This window comes from Athene noctua, chromosome 2 (genome assembly GCF_965140245.1).
Source record: "Athene noctua chromosome 2, bAthNoc1.hap1.1, whole genome shotgun sequence".
In the NCBI taxonomy this organism is placed as follows: Eukaryota; Metazoa; Chordata; class Aves; order Strigiformes; family Strigidae; genus Athene; species Athene noctua.
The window spans coordinates 104,608,568-104,629,321 of record NC_134038.1 but is presented as its reverse complement, the minus strand read 5'-3'; the positions used below and the strand labels follow the sequence as shown (position 1 = coordinate 104,629,321).

Here is a 20,754-nt window from a genome sequence, read left to right as displayed (position 1 = left end):
TATGCACCCAACTTGGGTTTTATCAAAATGGTGTTTCTGTTTATGAACAACAAAACCAACTACAGAGACTAAACTGGCAATTGAGCAAAGGGCAAAAACAATTGAAAGAGTAGCCAGGAGCTCATTCTTCTGTGCAACCCAGCTGTTCATTACTAATTACACATGGGCACTGGGGGTCAAATAAAAAAAGAGGGGTGTGGGGGGAGCTGAACATCCCTCACCAGTGAGGAAAAATGTAGCAAGAAATACAGTGAACAGCAAAATGGGCTGGGTGAGGAAAATGTTCATCTTAGCAAGTCAACACTCTCCCTTCTTTTCCACAACAAATCACAGACAAATGATTCTATCTTGTCACATAGCAATTGTGCTCTGTTTACTATCTAGAGTATGTTATATAATCTCTCTAGTTACCTTTTTCTAAAGGCAATAAATTACTTAAAGCCAACCTCCTCCTTTCCTTTCTGTCAGCCCACAGAAGCCTCCATTTTCCTACTCCTATTTGCACATAGAGTTAACCACAAAGTCTTCATATCACAGAAGATGCATATGAATTTTTTTTTTTATTAAAAAAAAAACTCTTTAAGAGAAAGGTTTACTTAGCACAACAGAATCCAATATAATCAGTGTATAAACTCAGTTTGGAACACGAAATGAATCAACCAAAGGTACTTTCCAAAAATGTCAAGACTTCTGTTCTCCAAGACTCACCATTCTTTCCTTCACACAGTTTTCCATTAATACAAGACAGCAGCTATAATTTCAGTGTCTTTGCCTCTAGTAAAAGAGGAGGTCACTCACAAAAGACCTGCTCATTCACCAACCTTGTATTTTTACTGATATTTTGCTGGACCATTGTGCTCCCTCTAATCTTAAAAAAAAAATCTTTTTAAAATGGCTTGTCAGCTTCCAACCAAAAATGTGGCCACGTGACCTTCAAATTCATGGAAACATCTCAGATGAGTCAGGAAAGGCATGTATGCCACCTCCTTTCAACTGATACTCCTCTCACACCAAAACCTCGCTGAGAATATCAGAACAGGCCACAGACTCAGGGAAATAAAAATAAATTTTATTTAGACCAGTAGAACTGCTAATTTAAAGAGATGATTCATTTTTTATTAGCAATTCTTTTTTCTTTTTCCACTTTGTCAGTGTTTACAGAGAAGTGCTGCTACGACAGCGAGGATCTTGAAGCATGTGACATACAAGGAGAAGGTGACTCAAAAGAAAATAAAACCAGGGGAGGAAAATCTTATTCCTGTAGTCAATAGAGGGGTTATGTTAGAAATAGAGCCAGTTCAGAAGTACATAGCAAAAAACCCCACAACCAACCAAACCCAAAAAAAACTATCAAAAAAATCCCAAGACAAAAGATAATGAACACAATTTAGAAGATGAGAAGTTCCAACTAGACACATGGGAATTCTTCACTACTGTGGCTGGTCAAGCACAGAAACAGCTTACCTAGAGAGACTGGGGATTCTCTATCACTGGAGATTCTTAAAACTTAAAAACATAAAGTAACAGACCAATTTAGGATGGAAGGAACCTTTGCATCTAAGTCCTTACCTAGCATAAACACCTGTTCGTCGCAAGGCTCAAATGAGGTTGCACAGAAACTTCTCAAGTCAAGTCCCGAGCACAGAGATTCCACAGCCTCTCTGGGAAACTTGTACCAATGTCTGACTACACCCAGTGTAAAAACCAAAACAAAAATCCAACATCTCATCCAAATTACAAATTATCCACGTTCCAACTTCTGTCTTTCTGAAACCGCCCTCATACCAAAGATAGGAAGTGAAAGCTGTAGAGTCTTTTTAAAGCCTGAAGCCCTTAACAACAGTGCCACATGCCTCTCTCCTCCTAGCTTATGAAAGACACCTCTGCAAACTCAAACATTTTACCTTCTACCTCATGATAACAGATGAAACATCACCCTCTTCAACTACCTGAAAGGAGGTTTCAGAGAACTGGGGATGAGCCTCTCTAACCAAGTAACAAGCAATAGGACAAGAGGGAATGGCCTCAAGTTGCACCAGGGAAGGTTTAGACTGGATATTAGGAAGCATTTCTTTCCAGAAGGGGTTGTTAGGCGTTGGAATGGGCTGCCCAGGGAGCTGGTGGAGTCCCCATCCATGGAGGTGTTTAGGAGTCGGTTTGACATAGTGCCTAAGGATATGGTGTAGTTGAGAACAGCCCATGTTAGGTTAATGGTTGGACTACATGATCTTCAAGGTATTTTCCAACCTAGATGATTCTGTAATTCTGATTCTGTGATTCAGAGCAGTTAACAGAACAAACAGACATTCCATCTCACCAGTTTTGAGAATCAGAATGTTTCAGAAATGTACTACCAATCCTTATGAAACTGAAAGGAACTACAGTAGAAAGGAAATAAGAATACAGAAATGAAGAACATGCATTCCATCAACATAACTGCAGAAGAATGTAGTAATATGCTGAAGAAAAAGACATGCACTGAAAGCCATGCTGCAGCACTGGCTTGGCCTGTTTGCAGCACAGAATCTGCATCAGTACAGTTAAGTCAGCATGAATTTTATGGACTCAACAGGACCTCTATCTCAACTTTGGTGTCAAAGGCTTAGAAGCATCGTACAAAGCCTGTGCTACAATCATGAAAACAGGGTAATAGCGTAAGACTAAAGAGATTCCCCACGCTTTCAGGACTCTCCCATCCAGAACAAATTTGAGGCAAAGAAGACGACAGACAATCCAGTGCTGACAATTCAGTGTTCTTCATTTTCTGTCAGCGCTCACTGACACCCTTTTTACAAAGCACACAGTTTAAAACACCAAGCTAATACCAAGAGCATTCACCTGGCACAATGCAACAGGCTGGACAACCAGAGCAGTGCAGCACCACACAGTTGGAGCTGCACTGCTTCCATTTCTGCAGCTAGCACAGCACGTGGCAAGCTCTCGTTAGCTGCGCACCCTGTGGCTTTGCACACAACAGGGCACCATTCCCAAAAAGGATCTCCAGAACCAATTACTGGAAAGTAAATGCGGCATGAAAAGCTACTGGACATCAGGAATATCACACATTCAAAACAGAATGGGTTTTACAATGAACTCCCATCACCACTGAAACAACTTGCCTGAAGGTATTTTCCACTCTTACCATCACTGACAAAGATTCAGGTTTGATTTAATGCTGCTCCACAGCTTAAGCAGAAACTCACTGGCTTGATGCAAAACACTGCAGTCAGGTTTTCTGGGGGTTTCTGCCTGGATTACTAATGTCCAGATAGTACAGAAACATTCCCTTCCTGCCTTAGGTACTGTGATGGATTAACCTTGACTGGACATGAGGTGCCCACCAATCACTCCCCTACTCAGCAGGACAAGGTGGGGAGAAAGTAAGAAGGAAAAAAACTTTAAAGATAAAGGCACTTTAATAAAGCAAAAGCAAAGGAAAACAAAAGATTTACTCTCTACGTCACACCAGCAGGCAATGTCCAGCCACTACTTCACAGGAAGTAGGGCCTCAGTAGGCTTAGCAGTTGCTCTGGAAGGCAATTATTTTAATAGTGAAAGCCCCTTCCCCCCTCTTCTCTTAGCTTTTATTGCTGAGCAGACATCTTATGGTATGGAATATCCCTTTGGTCAGCTTGGGTCAGCTGTCCTGGCTATGTCCCCTCCCAAGATGTTGCCCACCCCCAGCCTACTTGGTGAAGGGGGAATGTTAAGAGACACAGCCTTGGTACTGTGTGAGCACCGCTCAGAGGTAGCCAAAACACTGGCGTGTTAACACCTTTCTAACTATCAATACAAAGCACAGAACTATGAGGGCTGCTGTGGGGAAAATTATCTCCATCTCAGCCAGACCCAATACACATGTTGTGTTACTCTAGCAACCAGTTGATCAAAGGAAGTACTGGAGGCAAACATTACCTAACAAAATGGCAGACTGTGAACATTACGCCATCCTGCCCATTTGGGTTTTTTGTTGGTTTTGGTTTTTTAAACAATCATCTTTTCTCAAGTGATAAATTAAATCAACAATATTAACACTCTGATGGGAGACCTGCAAAAAGTGATGCTGGTTATTCAGGATACGATGCTGCTATTCAGAGGAACCAGTAGCTCAGTAACAATACTTCTGTGTAGAAAAGCAGCAGTGCACTGGGAGGGCTTGCACTGCTGGAAGAGCTAGTGATGGGCAGTAGCTAAGGTGCTAGTATTACTCCTTATCAGAAGGGTGAACGTTTTAGCCATGGTCTTCCTGGCTACACTCTGTCAACTGCCATCATCCTTCCCCAGTTCCTCACAGAAACTGAATGGCTTTCTGTATTTGCTCCTTCAACCATGAAAGTCTAGTACCTAGCAGCATTTCTTCCTAGAAAAGGTTGCCATAGAGATTTATTTATGTAATTACAATGTTCTGGGAGCCTTCAGAATCAGCACCAATGCTGTTAGCATTCTTAGCAAGATTTTAAAGATTATTTATTTCCTGGTAACATCCAGAACCTGTGTAACAAATGAGAACCTAAAACTGACCATGAAATGGAAAAAAATGAAAAGCTTTTCCTTTTGGGGGATTATACCAAGACTTCTCACCAAAATAATTTCTTATTTTTAATTCATGGAATATGATGCAATTTCATGCATATGCATTAAAAAGACCTGCAGAAAGTCAGAAACAGAGATCAAGCTTTAAAGTGAAGTCTGTATTTCATTCCTGCTTCTGCAGTTTAGCATGCACACAGACACACACACACACACACAAAAGAAAGTGATAAGCAAGTCCACTTCAATAAAGCCAGAAAGTAGTTAACACCATTTTAACTAATCAGGGTGATGACTTTCAGAGTGGTTTCCAGTAACACCACTTGGGTGTTTTAACACTGCAAGTCCTAACTATATATAGCACCTAAAACTTCTTATCCAACTAGTAGACCAGCCAGAACTAGACCAAAGAATATTTTCTTTCCTTACCAGAGCTATGGTATACTGTAACCAGCCCATCTCAGTGGCTGCACTGGGCTTGTTCAAGTGTCTCAGTCTCTTTCTTGCACAGGGGAGCCCCAGACTGGGCACAGCACTCCTGATACAGTCTCACAAGCACCAAACAGAATCGCAAGATCACTTCCCCAGACCTGCTGCCTACACATTCCCTCATGCAGCCCTGGATGCCCCTACCCTTCCCTGCTGCCACGACTCGCTGCAAGCACTGCTGTGGACTCACGTTCAACCGGGTGCCCACCACGACCTCCACAGCTGCTTCCTAGACTGTCAGCCCACTGTCCAGCCCACACCTCACCAATCTGGTGATGAAGCGACCAGGGCCAAGGCCTTGCCATAATCAAGGTATACTATACCCCTTTGACACAGTGCCAGTCATTTCATCAGTGAAAGCAATGAGGTCCATCGGATTTGACTTACCCTTGGCAAATCCATGCTGGCTGCTCCAAATCACCTTCTTGTCCTTTGTGTGTTGAGAAAGGGTTTCCCAGAGGATTTGCTTCACAACCTCCACAGGGACTGAGGTTATGCTGCCCGGCCTGCACTTACCTGGATCCTCCTTCTTGTCCTTCTTGAGGACGCGTGTGATGTTTGCCTTCTTCCGGTCACTGGGAACCTCCCCCAGCTCCCACGGCTTTTGAGGATGATAGGGAGCAGCTTTGCAATGACATTGCCCAGCTCCTTCAGCACCCTTGGACGCATCCTACCCGGTCCCATGGACTCGTATATGTGTCACTGGCTCAAGTGATTCTTAACTCTGTTTGCCTTTATTGTGGTACTGCTTCATGCCCACAGACTGCTAGCAGGCTCGGGGAACTGGGAGCCCTGAGGGCAAGCCCTACCCATTGAAAAGGGAGGAAAAAAAAGACAATGAGTATAGTATCTCTGCCTTTTCCATGTCCCTTGTCACTTGGTCCCCTGCCACACCAGGCAGTCGGCCAACACTTTTACTACCAGTGGACTTACAGAAACCTCTCACGTTGCCCTTCATCTCCATCCTCAGTCTCAACTCCAGGGGCACTTTGGCTTTCCTCTCTCTGTTCCTTCATGCCTGGGCTATATTCCTTCCACATAGTTTCTCTCCGCTTCCACCTCCTGTCTATTTCCTTTCTCAGTTCAAGCTCAGTCAGAAGCTCCATGTTCATCCATGCAGGCCTGTTGCCATGCTTCCTGCACGTGGGAATGGACCGTTCTTGTGCTCTGAGGAAGCTGTCTTGAAGACCAACCAGCTCTCCTGCGCCCCTCTGCCCTTCAGGGCAGTTTCCTGTGGGGCACTGCACAGGCCAAGATCTGCCCTTCTGAAGTCTGGGTTTGTAATTCTGTTGTTCATCTTGCTCCCTCCTCTCAGGGCCTTAAACTTTACATTCATCTGCTTGCTGCAGCCAAGGCTCTCTCAGCTCTTGCATCTCTAACCACTTCTTCCTTTTGATTGTAACAGGTCCAGAGTATCTCATTGCATCACTGATCGTTCACATTAAGAATTTTTTTTTTTTTTTAAGAAAAAGGAAAAGAACAAACCTCAGTCTTGCTCTTGTAGCCTTTGTGTAGGAGTAAGGGCAACTAAAAGGCCCTAGACTTTGTTTACATATCTGATTGTAAACTGTCAAAGATACACGACCTGCACTGTATATTCTATTGCCAGATCACTATCGTATGAGCTAATAAAGCCATGTCTTAATTAACCCCTATCACTTGCCTATTGTTTTTCTTCCTTTGTGACCAAGCCAACCATACACCTTCCGTTGCAGATTAGAAAGCAGCCCAAAATTTCACTCAGTTTCAATGTCTGGCTGCTGAGCCTTCTCAACCACATCAACCACAAGCAGGGATTATTGTAATTCTACAACATTCTGAAGGAGAAGAAAAAATAAACAGAAAAAAAATATCTTCTATTACAGCATACACTAAAATCCTCATTGTCTGACATGAAAGTAAACTTTCCAACCATCCTGTTGAAGCTGTGGTTTCCCCAGGCTGCCATTCAGTACAGACATATTATTGCTCTGCCTCCCCTCCCCCACCCAAACAGAGAGCACAAAACATAAGACGACACAAAAATCTCCAAATGCTGCTGAAGTATACTTAGCCACAAGCCTCACTTAATCATGCTTTCAACTCCCTCCTTAGTATGTTTAGATAATTGTATCAGCAGTCACACTAAAGTTTTCTGACTGAAACCTGAACTAAATCTACCTGACCTACAGCAGAGCTATACAGAGCAGGGGACATAATACATGGCATGACTGAGTTATCCTAGAACAGTTTAAGAAAAGCTGCATATAATTCTGTCTCACCATATAGAAAGCAGTCCAACTTAACACTTCCAGGACACAGACTTCCCAAAGTAAACAAATCATTGGAATACTTGTATATAGATTTCATATCTGCATTCCCAGATTGCTGGGTGAAGAGTAGCCATGTATTTTAATGTATGTAATTTTAATGCCTTTAATAACCAAGTGTTTGGGTCATTTTTAGTACTCAGAAACTAAAGTAGCATGATATAACAAACATAATATCTGTTGTTTTTTTTTTCCCTCCACACTTCCAGCCTGAAATCTCCCTCTCTTTAAGCTCTGCCTCCTGTTCCTTACTTTGACAGCAAGCAGGAGAGAATATTGTAATCCCCCCCGCTCTCCCACTATTTCTTCACCACTTCTCCAACCCTCCCCAGGACTGCACATACAATAGGAATACAAGCAAGCCTCACACTGTGAGGCTCCTCCATTCCTCTCCCCCTGGCACATTCAGGTACCTCTGCAGCACCTACAAACTGCCCTGCATCTGCAAAGTTCTCTCATCACCCTGTCACCCACACAGAAACAGGCTGTTCCCCTATTATCAGGCATTGATCATTTCAGTATCTGACTGCTGAAATACTGAAAATGAGGCCTAGAAGAACGTGCACAATGCAGAGGGATCATCTCCGGATAGATGAACAAGGTATTCAAACTCATTAAAATGAGTGAAGGACAAAAAGAAAGGTTCATTATTTTAAGTCTGTATCAAAACTACCACTTGTTTCAAATGAGGGTACAAGAGTAATAAAACAAAATCTTGTAAAAATCTGACAAACTGTACAAGTCAAAAATCTCCAATTGACATTTCCACTGTTCATTCATGCAAAACCAATTTCTGGGAAGATTATTTACAATGAGACTTTCATCCACAGATCTGCAGCCAAAATTCAGGAGGATCACAAATCTTAAGCAATGAAGTCAATTGACAGGAGTATTCAAGTTGCTAGTAAACACTCCAATATCTCCTATACTACAAGGTAAAATCTTGCCTGACTTGAGCGTTTAAAAGATAACCAAACTTATGTACACCAGGTTTTATAACTTCCTTTTCATATATAAAGCTTAACACCAATATTTAAAAAAGAAAAAAAAGAAAAGAAAAAGAAAGAACATTAGCATTCTGGCAGACTTGGAACAAACAAAAAATAAAGATCAGACCACATGATAATTATTCACAGATTTCCAGTGTTCTGGGATCCACATTGTCTATTAAATGTATTTTAGGATGTCTTTGCTTTAGTTGTTTTGATATTTCACACAACTTAGAACTGTTTAATGAGGTTCTAAATTTAATTCACTTCTACTCTTTTTGATTTGGATACACCACTCATCATGACCATTTCTATGTTCTAACCACACACAAGAGCTCTCCCTGAATTTTTCTGACCATGCTACTGGGTGGTACTACAATTCCTAGCAGAAGCAATGACAGTGCCACCCAAGAATACACAGTAGTGCAGTACTTGACTGTTGCATAATCTTTGCTCCCACTCAACTCAGCACAGTTGTTGCCTTCAGGCCCACAGAGGCTGCTTGGATTTGTGGATTGTAATGGGAAGCAGGTGAATACAACAACACCAACACAGTAGATCAAAGTACAGCTAGAACAATCCATTCATTAGATCAGTAACATACCGTTACTCCAGATATAATCGGGGCTTTTCCTTCAATTAGTTTATATATTTCTTGAACTGCTTCCTCATCACTCTTGTCTTTAAATCGCTTCTTGGAGAGTTCTTGAAGAGCTTCCTTAAACTGCTCAAAAGTGATAGTTCTGGAAGACTTTCCCCTGTCAAAACACATAGAAATTGAAAGAAATTACAAAAGAGCACAACAAGCATTCCAAGAATAGCAGAATGTTTCCAGTTTACCACAGTGAACAACAGAAAACCACAACAGAACAGGAAGATCCATGCAGCCCATTTATGGTGTCAAATAAAACATATCCCAGCAACATCACTTGCTTTTTTATGTACATCAGTAGGACAGCACTTTAGAAACTTCTCTTGATGAACATTCAGAAATAAAGAGGAATTAAAGGGACCTGGCCTGCTGTCAGAATGCCTGCAGCTCATCAAATCAAATACAGTATCATTTGGTTGATCACTTATAAAGCCTGCATGCATAAAAGACAAGAACTGAAGCATCTTAGCTGAGTTTTATTATTTAATATTTTTTTATCCCTCTTTGAATATCTGGTTATGACATATTCATAGGTCACTATTCATGTATTCACAAGAAAATTAAAAATAATGCTGTTCTGTAAAGCAAACTATTGAAAAGCATTTAAAAACTTGAAATTCCTCTTCTATTAAAGACTGTCAAATTTTAAAGTGATGTATTTAAATTCAGTACCTGTTTTCCTTCTTAGGCCATCACCTTCATAAAACATTCAAAGGTTCATGTAAAACATGAGTCTGATAAACTCATAAACCCCCCATAAATTCAGAGCTGAAGACTTGCTGTTGTTTTCACTAATAGGAAGCCCATATTTCCACACTAGTAGATTACTTGCTTAGGTTTACTTCCAGTGGAGAAGATTTTGCTATTGCAGTGTACAGTGCAAAATCTGACAGGTAGAGTGGGAAATTCACACTTTACAAACATCTATTTATACAGTCACTCCTTGTGATCTTTTACACCCAGCAGGTCAAAACGGTTCAATTGATAAAACTCATACTAAGAAACTCAGTATTCACTGTGGACATGTGCTAACCAAAAGGGGATTAATGCAAGTCTGTTTTCTAGCATTTTAAAATCCAGAGACCTGGACAGGCTGGAGCCATGGGCTGAGGCCAACTGGAGGAGTTTCCATAAGGCCAAATGCCGGGGGCTGCCCTTGGGCCACAACAACCCCCAGCAGCGCTACAGGCTTGGGGAGGAGTGGCTGGAGAGCTGCCAGTCAGAGAGGGACCTGGGGGTGCTGACTGACAGCCGGCTGAACAGGAGCCAGCAGTGTGCCCAGGTGGCCAAGAAGGCCAATGGCATCCTGGCTTGTGTCAGCAATAGCGTGGCCAGCAGGGACAGGGAAGGGATCTGACCCCTGGACTCGGCACTGGTGAGGCCGCCCCTCGATTCCTGTGTTCAGTTTTGGGCCCCTCACTACAAAAAGGACATTGAATGACTCGAGCGTGTCCAGAGAAGGGCAACGGAGCTGGTGCAGGGTCTGGAGCACAGGTCGTACGGGGAGCGGCTGAGGGAACTGGGGGTGTTTAGTCTGGAGAAGAGGAGGCTGAGGGGAGACATCGCCCTCTACAGCCACCTGAAAGGAGGTTGCAGAGAGCTGGGGATGAGTCTCTTTAACCAAGTAACAAGCGACAGGACAAGAGGAAATGGCCTCAAGTTGCGCCAGGGAAGGTTTAGACTGGATATTAGGAAGCATTTCTTTCCAGAAGGGTTTGTTAGGCGTTGGAATGGGCTGCCCAGGGAGGTGGTGGAGTCCCCATCCCTGGAGGTGTTTAGGAGTCATGTTGACATAGTGCTGAGGGATGTGGTGTAGTTGGGAACTGTCAGTGTTAGGTTAATGGTTGGACTGGATGATCTTCAAGGTCTTTTCCAACCTAGATGATTCTGTGATAATGTAGTGGAGTACACATTGTTCCTTTATTTTCCCTAATACAAAACCATTTTTAGTGTTTCGCATTTTAAAATTTACACAGGGGTCCACAGCATTAGTGAGATTACTCACTATTTAAAAAAAAAATTCTATTAATTCTATCACACAAAACATACCTTTTCCCTGTATTATTAGATTACAGATTCCCTGATCTTTAGAACAAGAATTTATACACCAAAATTTAGCCATATGTTTTAAGCTAAAATTTAACAGGTTAAATCAAAAAATTTTCGAAAATGTTCTGATACTTACGCAGATGCAACCTTAAATAGTACCATCTTTAATAGCAGATGTTTTCAGTTGATTGCTACATTATGAAACCCTCAAAGTCAAAGAAATACTTGAGAGTCCATGTTACTGGGAAACATGCTACTACATCAGTTTTGTTCACTGCTTAAGCATTTCTTCTTTATGCCAATTTAGAGGGCATTTCCATCAAATGAGAAAAAAAACAAAACCCTCACATTACAAAACCTAGACCGGTCCTTTCAACAGTGACAGCTGTTTATACAGAAATAAACAATAGATGCAAAGACAGAGAAATTGGGCACTGGCAACAGAAATCTCAGGCTAGAAAAACTATGCATAGAAATCTAATTTTAATTCAAGCACCTAAAGAGCCACTTCAAAGAGCAATTAATCTCTCTATGATCAATTTATCTTTGATCTTCTCTTGGACACCTTCAGAAGACAAATCCCTCTCAGTTGGAGGGTGCATCCACTAATGAAAGGGGGAAGTGAGATTTCACAGTTTTAGACACTAGCAGTTAGGAAGTGAATCCTATTTCAATTAAACAAACACAAAATGAAATTTTATCCCAGGCTTTTAAAGTAAGGAGAAATTGTTTTTTCACAACAAAATTCAATACTAATGCAATCCTTTACATACCATTCATTACTAGTATCCTTTATTTTCAACACAGCCCAACATGTAGCAAATCCCTATATTCCTCACACTCCCTATTTTAGCCAGAAATAAACTTTACTTGTTTTTTGACCAAACTTTGCTGCTTGCAACTACCTGTCTGCTTTAGGTGAAGTATATGCTGGAGTATCTCATGGAATTAGCTAGTAAATATCATCATGACAGTGGAAATGAAGAATACAATTCAAGGTTTCATTAATCAGAAAGACACAAGGAATAAACTGCAATTAACTACTCGGAATTTGTCCAGGATTCTCATCAGTAGGATTAACATCCCTCTTCTGATGCAATATGTCCAAGAACTTTTAACTAGCTCAAGAGGTCAGGACTTAATTCTGTTTTAACTCTCATGTAGAAAAAGACAACATTGGCAATCACTGCAAAGCTTCAGCAGAACACCACACTAAGGCCCTTGTTCACTACAGACTCACAGTCAAGTCTAACATACAGACCTTTCAAATGCAATTTTCTGTAGCACATAGGTTACCTGGAAGTCTCCAAACAGGACTGCTACAGTTTAGCTTGGATCATCAGTCACGATCATCACAATAAGGAAGGGAATGACCATTTTCAGCAAACAACTGTTGAAGTTCATGTTGATTCCTTTTACTAACACATGTAGAATTTTTGGTTCTGCACTTATCAAATAGATGAACATGACTTTTTTTTTTTTTCTGTATTAAAAGGAAAAATACATAAATGAGGATGCCAAGAGGAATAAGGAGCATCTTCTAGTCTAAGATATTGCCATTCCTACCTCTCACATTTGGTCTTTTCCCTGTCACACTAACATAGGGAAAGGAAATGAGTTTTTTTTCCCCCATCCAACTTAAGGTGTAACCACAAATTGGATACATATATGAGCAATGTAGTATTGCTGCTAGACCCAAAAGAAAATGTGCATCATGGTGGATATTCTTTGCCAGCAAAAACCACTAACTGGAGTAACACTAAAAATAGGATTGGGAGTAAAGGAATTTTTTGAACTATATGCCAAGTAAAAGTTTCCTAGATAAAGCCGCTTTAATTTTTAAATTCATTATCTTTTTCTACACTCCGAAAACATCCTCTCTCCACGTCCAACATTATCAAACCCATTTGAAAAGCAACATAATTAACTTACAAATTCTATAGTTGCAAGGTACACTAAATCTTGTGGAAAACCCTGAGAACATAACTCTTGATTAACTCACATGTTCTGGCACTTTTGGTAGCTATGTATGGTACCTATATGCCATGTACCATAGAATCTAAATTACCAAGCAGCAACACTACAACCCCTCCTGTCTCTAGAGACATGTCTCAAAGAGCTTTGAACAGCTGCCGTCATTGTTACCCATCAGGACAGCATGCTCCTACCCTCTCTTCTGTCTGTACATGGGTTTAATGTAGAGAACAGACTGAGTAGGTAAAAATGATGGAGGCAAAGTCTGCCAACAAACCTACATAGCTCTGGATTCATACACTCATGCCAAAGGTTCAGCCCCCTCCAGGTCCACAAAAATTCCCTGTAAAGAAGGCATTTGGAGTACTAGTGGATGAAAATTAGACTTGAGGTGGCGATATGCACTTGCAGCTCAGAGAGCCAACCGTACCCTGGGCTGCATCAAAAGAAGCGTGGCCAGCAGGTCAAGGGAAGGGATTCTGCTCTCTACTCCTCTCGGGCAAGACCCCCCTGCAGTACTGCATCCAGCTGTGGAGTCCTCAACATCGGACAAACATGGACCTGTTAGGGTCCAGAGGAGGGCCACAAAAATGATCAGATCAGTTGAACACCTCTTGTGTGAGAAAAGGTTGAGAGAGTTGGTGTTGTTCTGCCTGGAGAAGGCTCTGGGGAGACCTTATTGAGGCCTTTCAGTCCTTAAAGAGGGCCTTATAAGAAAGATGGGAACATACTTTTTAATAGGGACTGTTTCAATAGGACAAGGGCTAATGGTCTTAAACTAAAAGAGGGTAGATTTAGACTAGATATAAGAAGGAAATTTTTTATGATGAAGGTGGTGAAACACTGGAACAGGTTGCCCAGAGATGTGGTAGATGCCCCAGCCCCAAGGTCATGTTGGATGGGGCTCTGAGCAACCTGATCTAGTTGAAGATGTCCCTGCTCATGGCAGGAGGCGGTTTGACTAGATGACCTTTAAAGGTCCTTTCCAAGTCAAAGTATTTTATGAAAAATTGTAATACTATGAAGACTGCATGACACACCACACAAGGTAGTTGTACCCTAAGTTTATTCCCACTATTTTTAATGCCCTGTTCACATTCAGGAAGCCCCTTCCTGACACCAGCTTTTCAGAGGTCATGAAGTTAAACCTTAAAAAAAAAACCTAAAAAAACCCCAAACCAACCAGTTTCTTTCTGTAGCAATTGCTACAAAGAATCAGCTTCTTTGTGTATATTTGTAACTTGTTTCTAGAAGCTCATTATAAATATCTCGTTTCCATGGGAATAACAAAACAAATATATTAACTTTCATTTTCCAAGTGTTACAAGTTCAAACAACTTGTCTACAATTTAGTATGCCAAGGGTGATCTCTCAGCTATTAACACTCTTCCCTTAGGTTTAGCACTACAGAGAGTTAATAGAGACCTAGAAAAAAGAAAATACTACATTTAAAAAAAAAAATATTATTAATGTAATAGAAGGAATGTGTGAACAGATACAGGAACATGACACAGTCAGACACTGGAAATGCAAGTTAAAACTATCTGACCAGAAAATGAGACAAAATGGAAAACAGTAACAATAGAGGGAAGGTGGGGAAGAAAAAGGCTTTTATGAAAACAGACATCATAAAGTTGTCAATCACAATGAAAAGAACAAAATATATTTAAGAGGGGCTTTAATAAGTTTAAGCCCTATATTTTATTATGCCACAAAGAAACCTTTATGTTTATAAAGGATACATTCTTACATGCCATTCTATTTTAAGCTCTGCTTCTTACAACAAACAAATTACTCTAATACATCATCCTTTGGTGGAGGAAACAATGTAGTCGTGGTACAATCAGGAAGTTGCTTCTATCTATGTCTCCCTCTGGGAACAGACTAAGCATACTCAGAAAATTTAGGAAGCCTGTCATCACTTCCCCTTCTTGATGGGTCTCTTCACATGTCACCGCCAGAGATAGGGAGATTCTGAACTAAAGCTTGAACTCCTCGGTTTGCTCTTGGGAGCTCAAGTTCACATATGTAAAAGCATCAGTTCTGATCCTGGACATCAGCATAGTGATCCTAACCTGTAAAAGATCAAACATTGGCCCAAAGTAGACTGCCGTAGCAAGTGATGCAGTTTTCATCTTCAAATATTACTACTCACAGTGTCCTGTGTTCACAAGATTAGATTAACAGTGTGAAAATATACTGTTGCAAATTAATACTTCTATGCCATTTGGACTTGAATACTGTGTGGATTAACAGTTGTCTACAATTTTAGCTGAAAAGCTATTCAAATACACTCCACATGCACAATACACAAAATCCTCCACCAATATTAGAAATCTTTACCTCCATAGCATTACAGTTCTGTGTTAATATAGAAAAGTCTCCAACTTAATAGTTTTCTGTCTTAATCTATGAGCTACCAACAGTCATCCCATACTCCCATCCCAAAAGATCACTTTTCAGTTTTCTTAGATTGAAGAGGAGAAAGAAGATCTAAAAATACTCAGAGAAGTTTCTATTCTTCCTAGCACACCAGAGAGGATTACAGCAGCATACACTAACCAGGACTTTTTGCTGTGGAAGTTGTCATCTACCCACAAAAGTCTAAGGAGCACAGAAAGTCTGACAAGGGTCTGAAGACAGCATAACTAGAGACGGGAGCCCAACAAATACTTCTGCATAAACTCTCATACAAGGAGTTTTGTTTGTAAGGCTTATTTAGTCTAAATTCACCATGGACTTGGGTGTCTCAGTCAACCAAGCAGTCAAGTAAAACTCAACAGCATCATCTCTTGTAAACAGGAACAAACAGGATTTGGGGTATTCCCCATATTTATTCCCATTTCAAGGCAGTTTCATTCATTCAGAACACAGAATGAAGGACTGTGATGGCAACAGAATGCCCGAGTGGCTTGTTTGTCACAGTTTCTGTCTTGCTGGAACAGTAAGTTTAATTGGACAATTTCTGATTTGCCACTACAAATTCTCATTTGCTCCCACATTCATGTAGGTAACTGCTAACCAAATAATAAGAAACACTCCTGAATTATCAGAATGAATAATTTAAATTATTCAAATTAATAATATAAAGGTCTTGTGATAACATTGAGAACAGACCATAGGTCAGACTTTTTACCCCAAACCCTACAAATGCATATTTCCTAATAACATTCAGACCAGACTTTGAACTGTTTATCTTAGCAAGGAAACAAAAAAGGGAAATGTGAAGTGTTTCTTCTAAAACAGGAGTCTTGGGGTTTTTTTTAAAAGAAGACAAATAATAGTTGGATCTTGCTCAATTTGTTCAGATTTTTCTTTTTGCTTTTTTTTCCAAGAGCAATCTGCCATAAAAACTCACTACAGCTGAAACTCTGATTTTCATACAAATCGATTTTTCTAATTTGCCACTTTACAGTGGCAACTTTATGATTATTACTGTGGTGTTTCCCAAAGCATTCACTCCTGTTCATTTAGTAGAACTGACATTTATTATTTTCTTACTACTTACAATAACACAAGTCTTCTTGATTGTAGTTTATAAACATAATATACATTAATAGGAACGGTTAGTGGCATTTGTACTGTACAAGTTGACAGTAAAGAGGTACCACAGACAAATTCCTTGAAGCAAAAAAGGTTTATACTGGTCTCTGCAAAATACATCACTCATCTAACAGGTGTATTCTTTTTTCCAAGAATGCCTGCTCTAATGTTACCAACACAAAGTCAAAGGCTTATCTGTTTAACCAAGAAGCAAATTATGACATGGGGCTGGTAGTTTATTTTTTCCCTTTTGTGGTTTACAATTTTCACTTTCTGCTCTCTTTGGGCTACACAGCTCAGCAGTTTTACTGGCCACCAGCCTCACAATTTCCAGTCAGAAAAAAAAAAAAAGTCCCAAACTAAAGCTAGGTCCCTAGGTAAGATAACCAGGCTGCTAGAATCTTTCCATCTAATGGAGTACTTAACACACCCTGTGAAGATCTGTTTCTTGTTACATATTAGTCAAGGATGAAATTACAAAAGACATACAATCAAAAAAACTTACAAATCAAAAAGAGAACACAGTTTCTTGGATAAAACTAAACAATGTATGACTAACCCAAAGCAGACACTTGTGTAAAAATTTGACAAATGTAGCTGAAGGGAGAAGCTGAGTTGGAGGAAAGATACAGCAATACAATTCTATCAGGTTCTTTGTGCTGCACTAACAGTTCTAAAGAAAGGTGGCTGTAAAAGAACCAGTTAAGAAGACAAAACCTGAGGTATCACCTTGCATCAGAAACTTCTGCCCAATTAATGGGTAGATCTGGGATACTGAAATCAGACATCTGGGTGTTGATGCAGCAGGAATAAAATTAGAAAATTATTAGGAAAGAAGATATCCTTCCAGAAGATATCCTCAGAAAAATGATCCTAGGAAGAAGATACAACAGAGATCTTCAGCTAGATAGTGGCCACTTCTGGAACACACAGAGCTTTAAGTGCATGGCTATTTACCAAAAGGGGATTCCCTTGATGGAAAGATTAGGACTGACAAAGACGACATCTAGACGACCTTCACAGTTATAAATAAAACTTCTAGCATCTTGGCCAAGTCAGATATAAGGAGTTGGACTGAATGGCTTCACAACCACAAGGGAATGCCATCATCAGTTTTCTCATCATTCCAGGAGAGCAAAGCAACAAGAGAGGCACAATGCAAAATGCAGTGTAAAATGTTCTCTATTATATCACAATAGTCATGGCTTGCAGAAACCCCTCTGGAGTCAGGGAGTGAGCAGCAAGGTAGAAGAATCACATCCTTCACTCAAAAACTGAACCTGAAAGGGCCAGTTTCCCTCCAAGTGGCTTTTTGTCTCACTACTGAGCAAGGGTAAAGCTGAGCACATCTAGGTCATTGTAAGCATTGGAAACTGACAGCTTGTGAACGGCCATGTTTTGAAAATCTGAAGCAGGAGGACTTTAGCAGCTCACTATACCAAAGCTGATATCAGGCTTTATTTTAACTGTTATCATACAAAGGAGAGAGATGTTCTGGCTGTCAATCCCCTGGACTCTACACAAAGAATGTAATAACCTTACACACACAATGGATAAAAGATAGCAATTTTATCACCAGTGTATTATTGCCCTTATCCTTAGAACGCTGTCTGCTTCTGTGAAAGAATCCAATAGATGACATGCAACTTACAGAGCACGTTGTTCAGTAACACAGAAATCTATATTTTGGGTGCATGAAGGACTAGCACAATTTGTCAGCACAACTCAAATGGAAGTTAGGCATTAAAGGACATGGCAAAGGTGAGTGACAGCAACAGAAACGTTAGCCAAAGTACAGAACAATGCAAGAAATGGACAGCAAAAAAAGAGAGGCTGCAGACAAGTCTTAGACCCAAATGGTAGAGGACAAACTAGTGCTGAAGCAGAAAGACAGTGCCTCAGAATCAGGCTTCTGCAGACATGCACATTTTTTCTCCAGAGGGCTCCATTTATTTGCTGTTCTCTTTGGTTCTTTCTTGTCATCATAAGGATATGCCCTAGAATGGACACATATACATAGATCATAGGGGAAGGGAGCAGAAACTGTTAACCACAGTGTTAACAACCTAATACAGTTCATAACTGACAGGTACACTGCTGAGCACATCCAAAATATGAAAATCCAAGAGGATGATGTCATAGTGTTCATTAAATCAGCCTCATACCAATAAATGAAAGCAGTTAAGGATAGCTGCAGATTTACTAACAATCCTCAATAGCCAATCATTTCATCTGTCAGTCTTCCCCAGGCTGTGATAAGCTTACTACATAAGATAGTGATAAGAAGCTATTTTCCTACAATAATGCTTAGCATTTTATCTTTCCAAGGGCTGAAGCAGCTGACACACTCGCTACAGTTTCAAAGCTCTTTCTGCTGTTGAAGTGCAGAGGCTTATATCAAAGGCTTTAGAGCTGAAAGGACAGGGCAAAGAACCAACATCATCTGTACTTTTTATGCCAGTTAAAGTAATGTACATGAACTCCTTGCCTGATACCCGGAGAAAAAAAAGTAGGAAACACAAATAAGGTGTCCTTCTAGAGTTCACCAGCAACCCCATGAGCTAACACATCTCATTCATGTCCCAGGAAAAAAAACCCAGTGCTAGGTTTTGATTCATTCCCCAGCAGTATGAAAATATTTGTTTAAAAAGGAGACCAGTCTATGTACAATGAAACCGTGTCAAACACAAACACTGTTGAAAGGAAGCTAGAATACCACCACAAGCCGTGACTGTGAACAAGACCAATGCTGCACAGCCAAACGTCCTCTAAGCAAAAGTGAATGTATTTGATCCCAAGCAGTTAATCCATAGAAACTACAGAAAATTGTTTGTAAGTATGAAAATAAAAAGATTCTCAAGGACACCTTTCAGATTATTAGCTATTTTTCAGGACTTCTGCTATATTATTAAGCTGAATTCATATAAATACATGACAATCAGAGATAGGAAAAGAGATGTAACCCAATGAACTTCTGTGTTAGTACCCAGTTCCCTCAGGCTTTGGATAGCCACTAACCTTCTTTACTGCCTTCTCTCCACATGCAGTGTCTATGTTTGACTGTGTTGACATTCAGGGAAGACAAGCTCCCTCTTTTGATGAGACCAGTTAACCAAGAACAGGACATAGCATTTCATAGAGGAGAGAAAGATGAAATCTCCACAACAGAAATGGAACAGTTACGTAAGACAGTGCTATTTTTATTAATGAGACTCAGAACAGAAAATCTCAGTATCTCACTAAGGACTAGATACTGGATGATTAGTATACGACACCTTACTCGGACAAAATTCAAACACAACTACAGGAGGTCAAAGAACAATGAATTATTAAATAGAACGTGACATAGTAAGATCTGAACTCATTAAGTCTCAAGATATTAGAGCTTAAATTATGCTTTCAGTAAGACTGAATTGGACCTTGAAAGCAAACCACTGCACAAGGAACAGAATAATAACTGAATCCAACTCACTCATTATTATGCAACAACAGTGAGGATCCAAGCTTCCTTCTAGCACCATATAATCCACAAGTTCTTCCCAGTTTTTCCTTAAAATTACAGTTTTAAAAAGCCTTTTATGTGCTGCTAACTTTCTCAGAATCCTTCTTGTTTTCCTCCTGGGATCTTGTGTTGTTTCAGCAAAAAGCCTAGCTCCGTATCTCTACAATGTCTAATATTATGTGGGTTTTTAAATTCCCATTCAGGATCCTTATAGCTACCAAAATGGCCATTTCAGCTAGGCTGAGCCAATCCACATCAGAGTGGCATGCAAGATGGTGGCAAGGCAAAGGGTTTGTATTGCGGGGACATGTTTTTAAATCACTATGAAGATCAAATAAAACTACAAATGCAATCCAAACATTTTATTGCTTGTTCCTATAGGGAAAGATGTCCGGAACACTCTGTTCCAGTGAGGCCTCTGAAAAAGATCCCATCATAATTCAGAAATTACACTGTTCAGTATAAAGAAAAAAAGTCTCTGACTGAAGACAAGAAAAATGAAGGGAAAGGGATGGCAAAAACAACCTTTAATTCACATAGAGTATACTTACTCTATTATTCAGGCACCGCAGCTGTTTGTTAATGATACTGCCAAGACAAGCAAGTTTACTCATATTTCATGGCCAAGAAATTCAGAAGGCACTAGCTGATAGCTGAGGTACCAAGCTCCCCTCCAGCACCAGGAAATTCCCCTCTACCCTCCAAGTAAGTATCTCC

General features: G+C 40.3%; 1 protein-coding gene across 1 annotated transcript in view; it reads right to left on the bottom strand.

Annotated features, from left to right (window-relative positions):
- Positions 1 to 20,754, bottom strand: part of TPPP (tubulin polymerization promoting protein) — a 71,010-nt gene that overhangs the window by 14,092 nt on the left and 36,164 nt on the right. Inside the window, exon 3 of the mRNA XM_074899798.1 lies at positions 8,922 to 9,075. Within this exon, the coding sequence (XP_074755899.1) occupies positions 8,922 to 9,075 (154 nt within the window). The remainder of the gene's footprint in view (positions 1 to 8,921; positions 9,076 to 20,754) is intronic.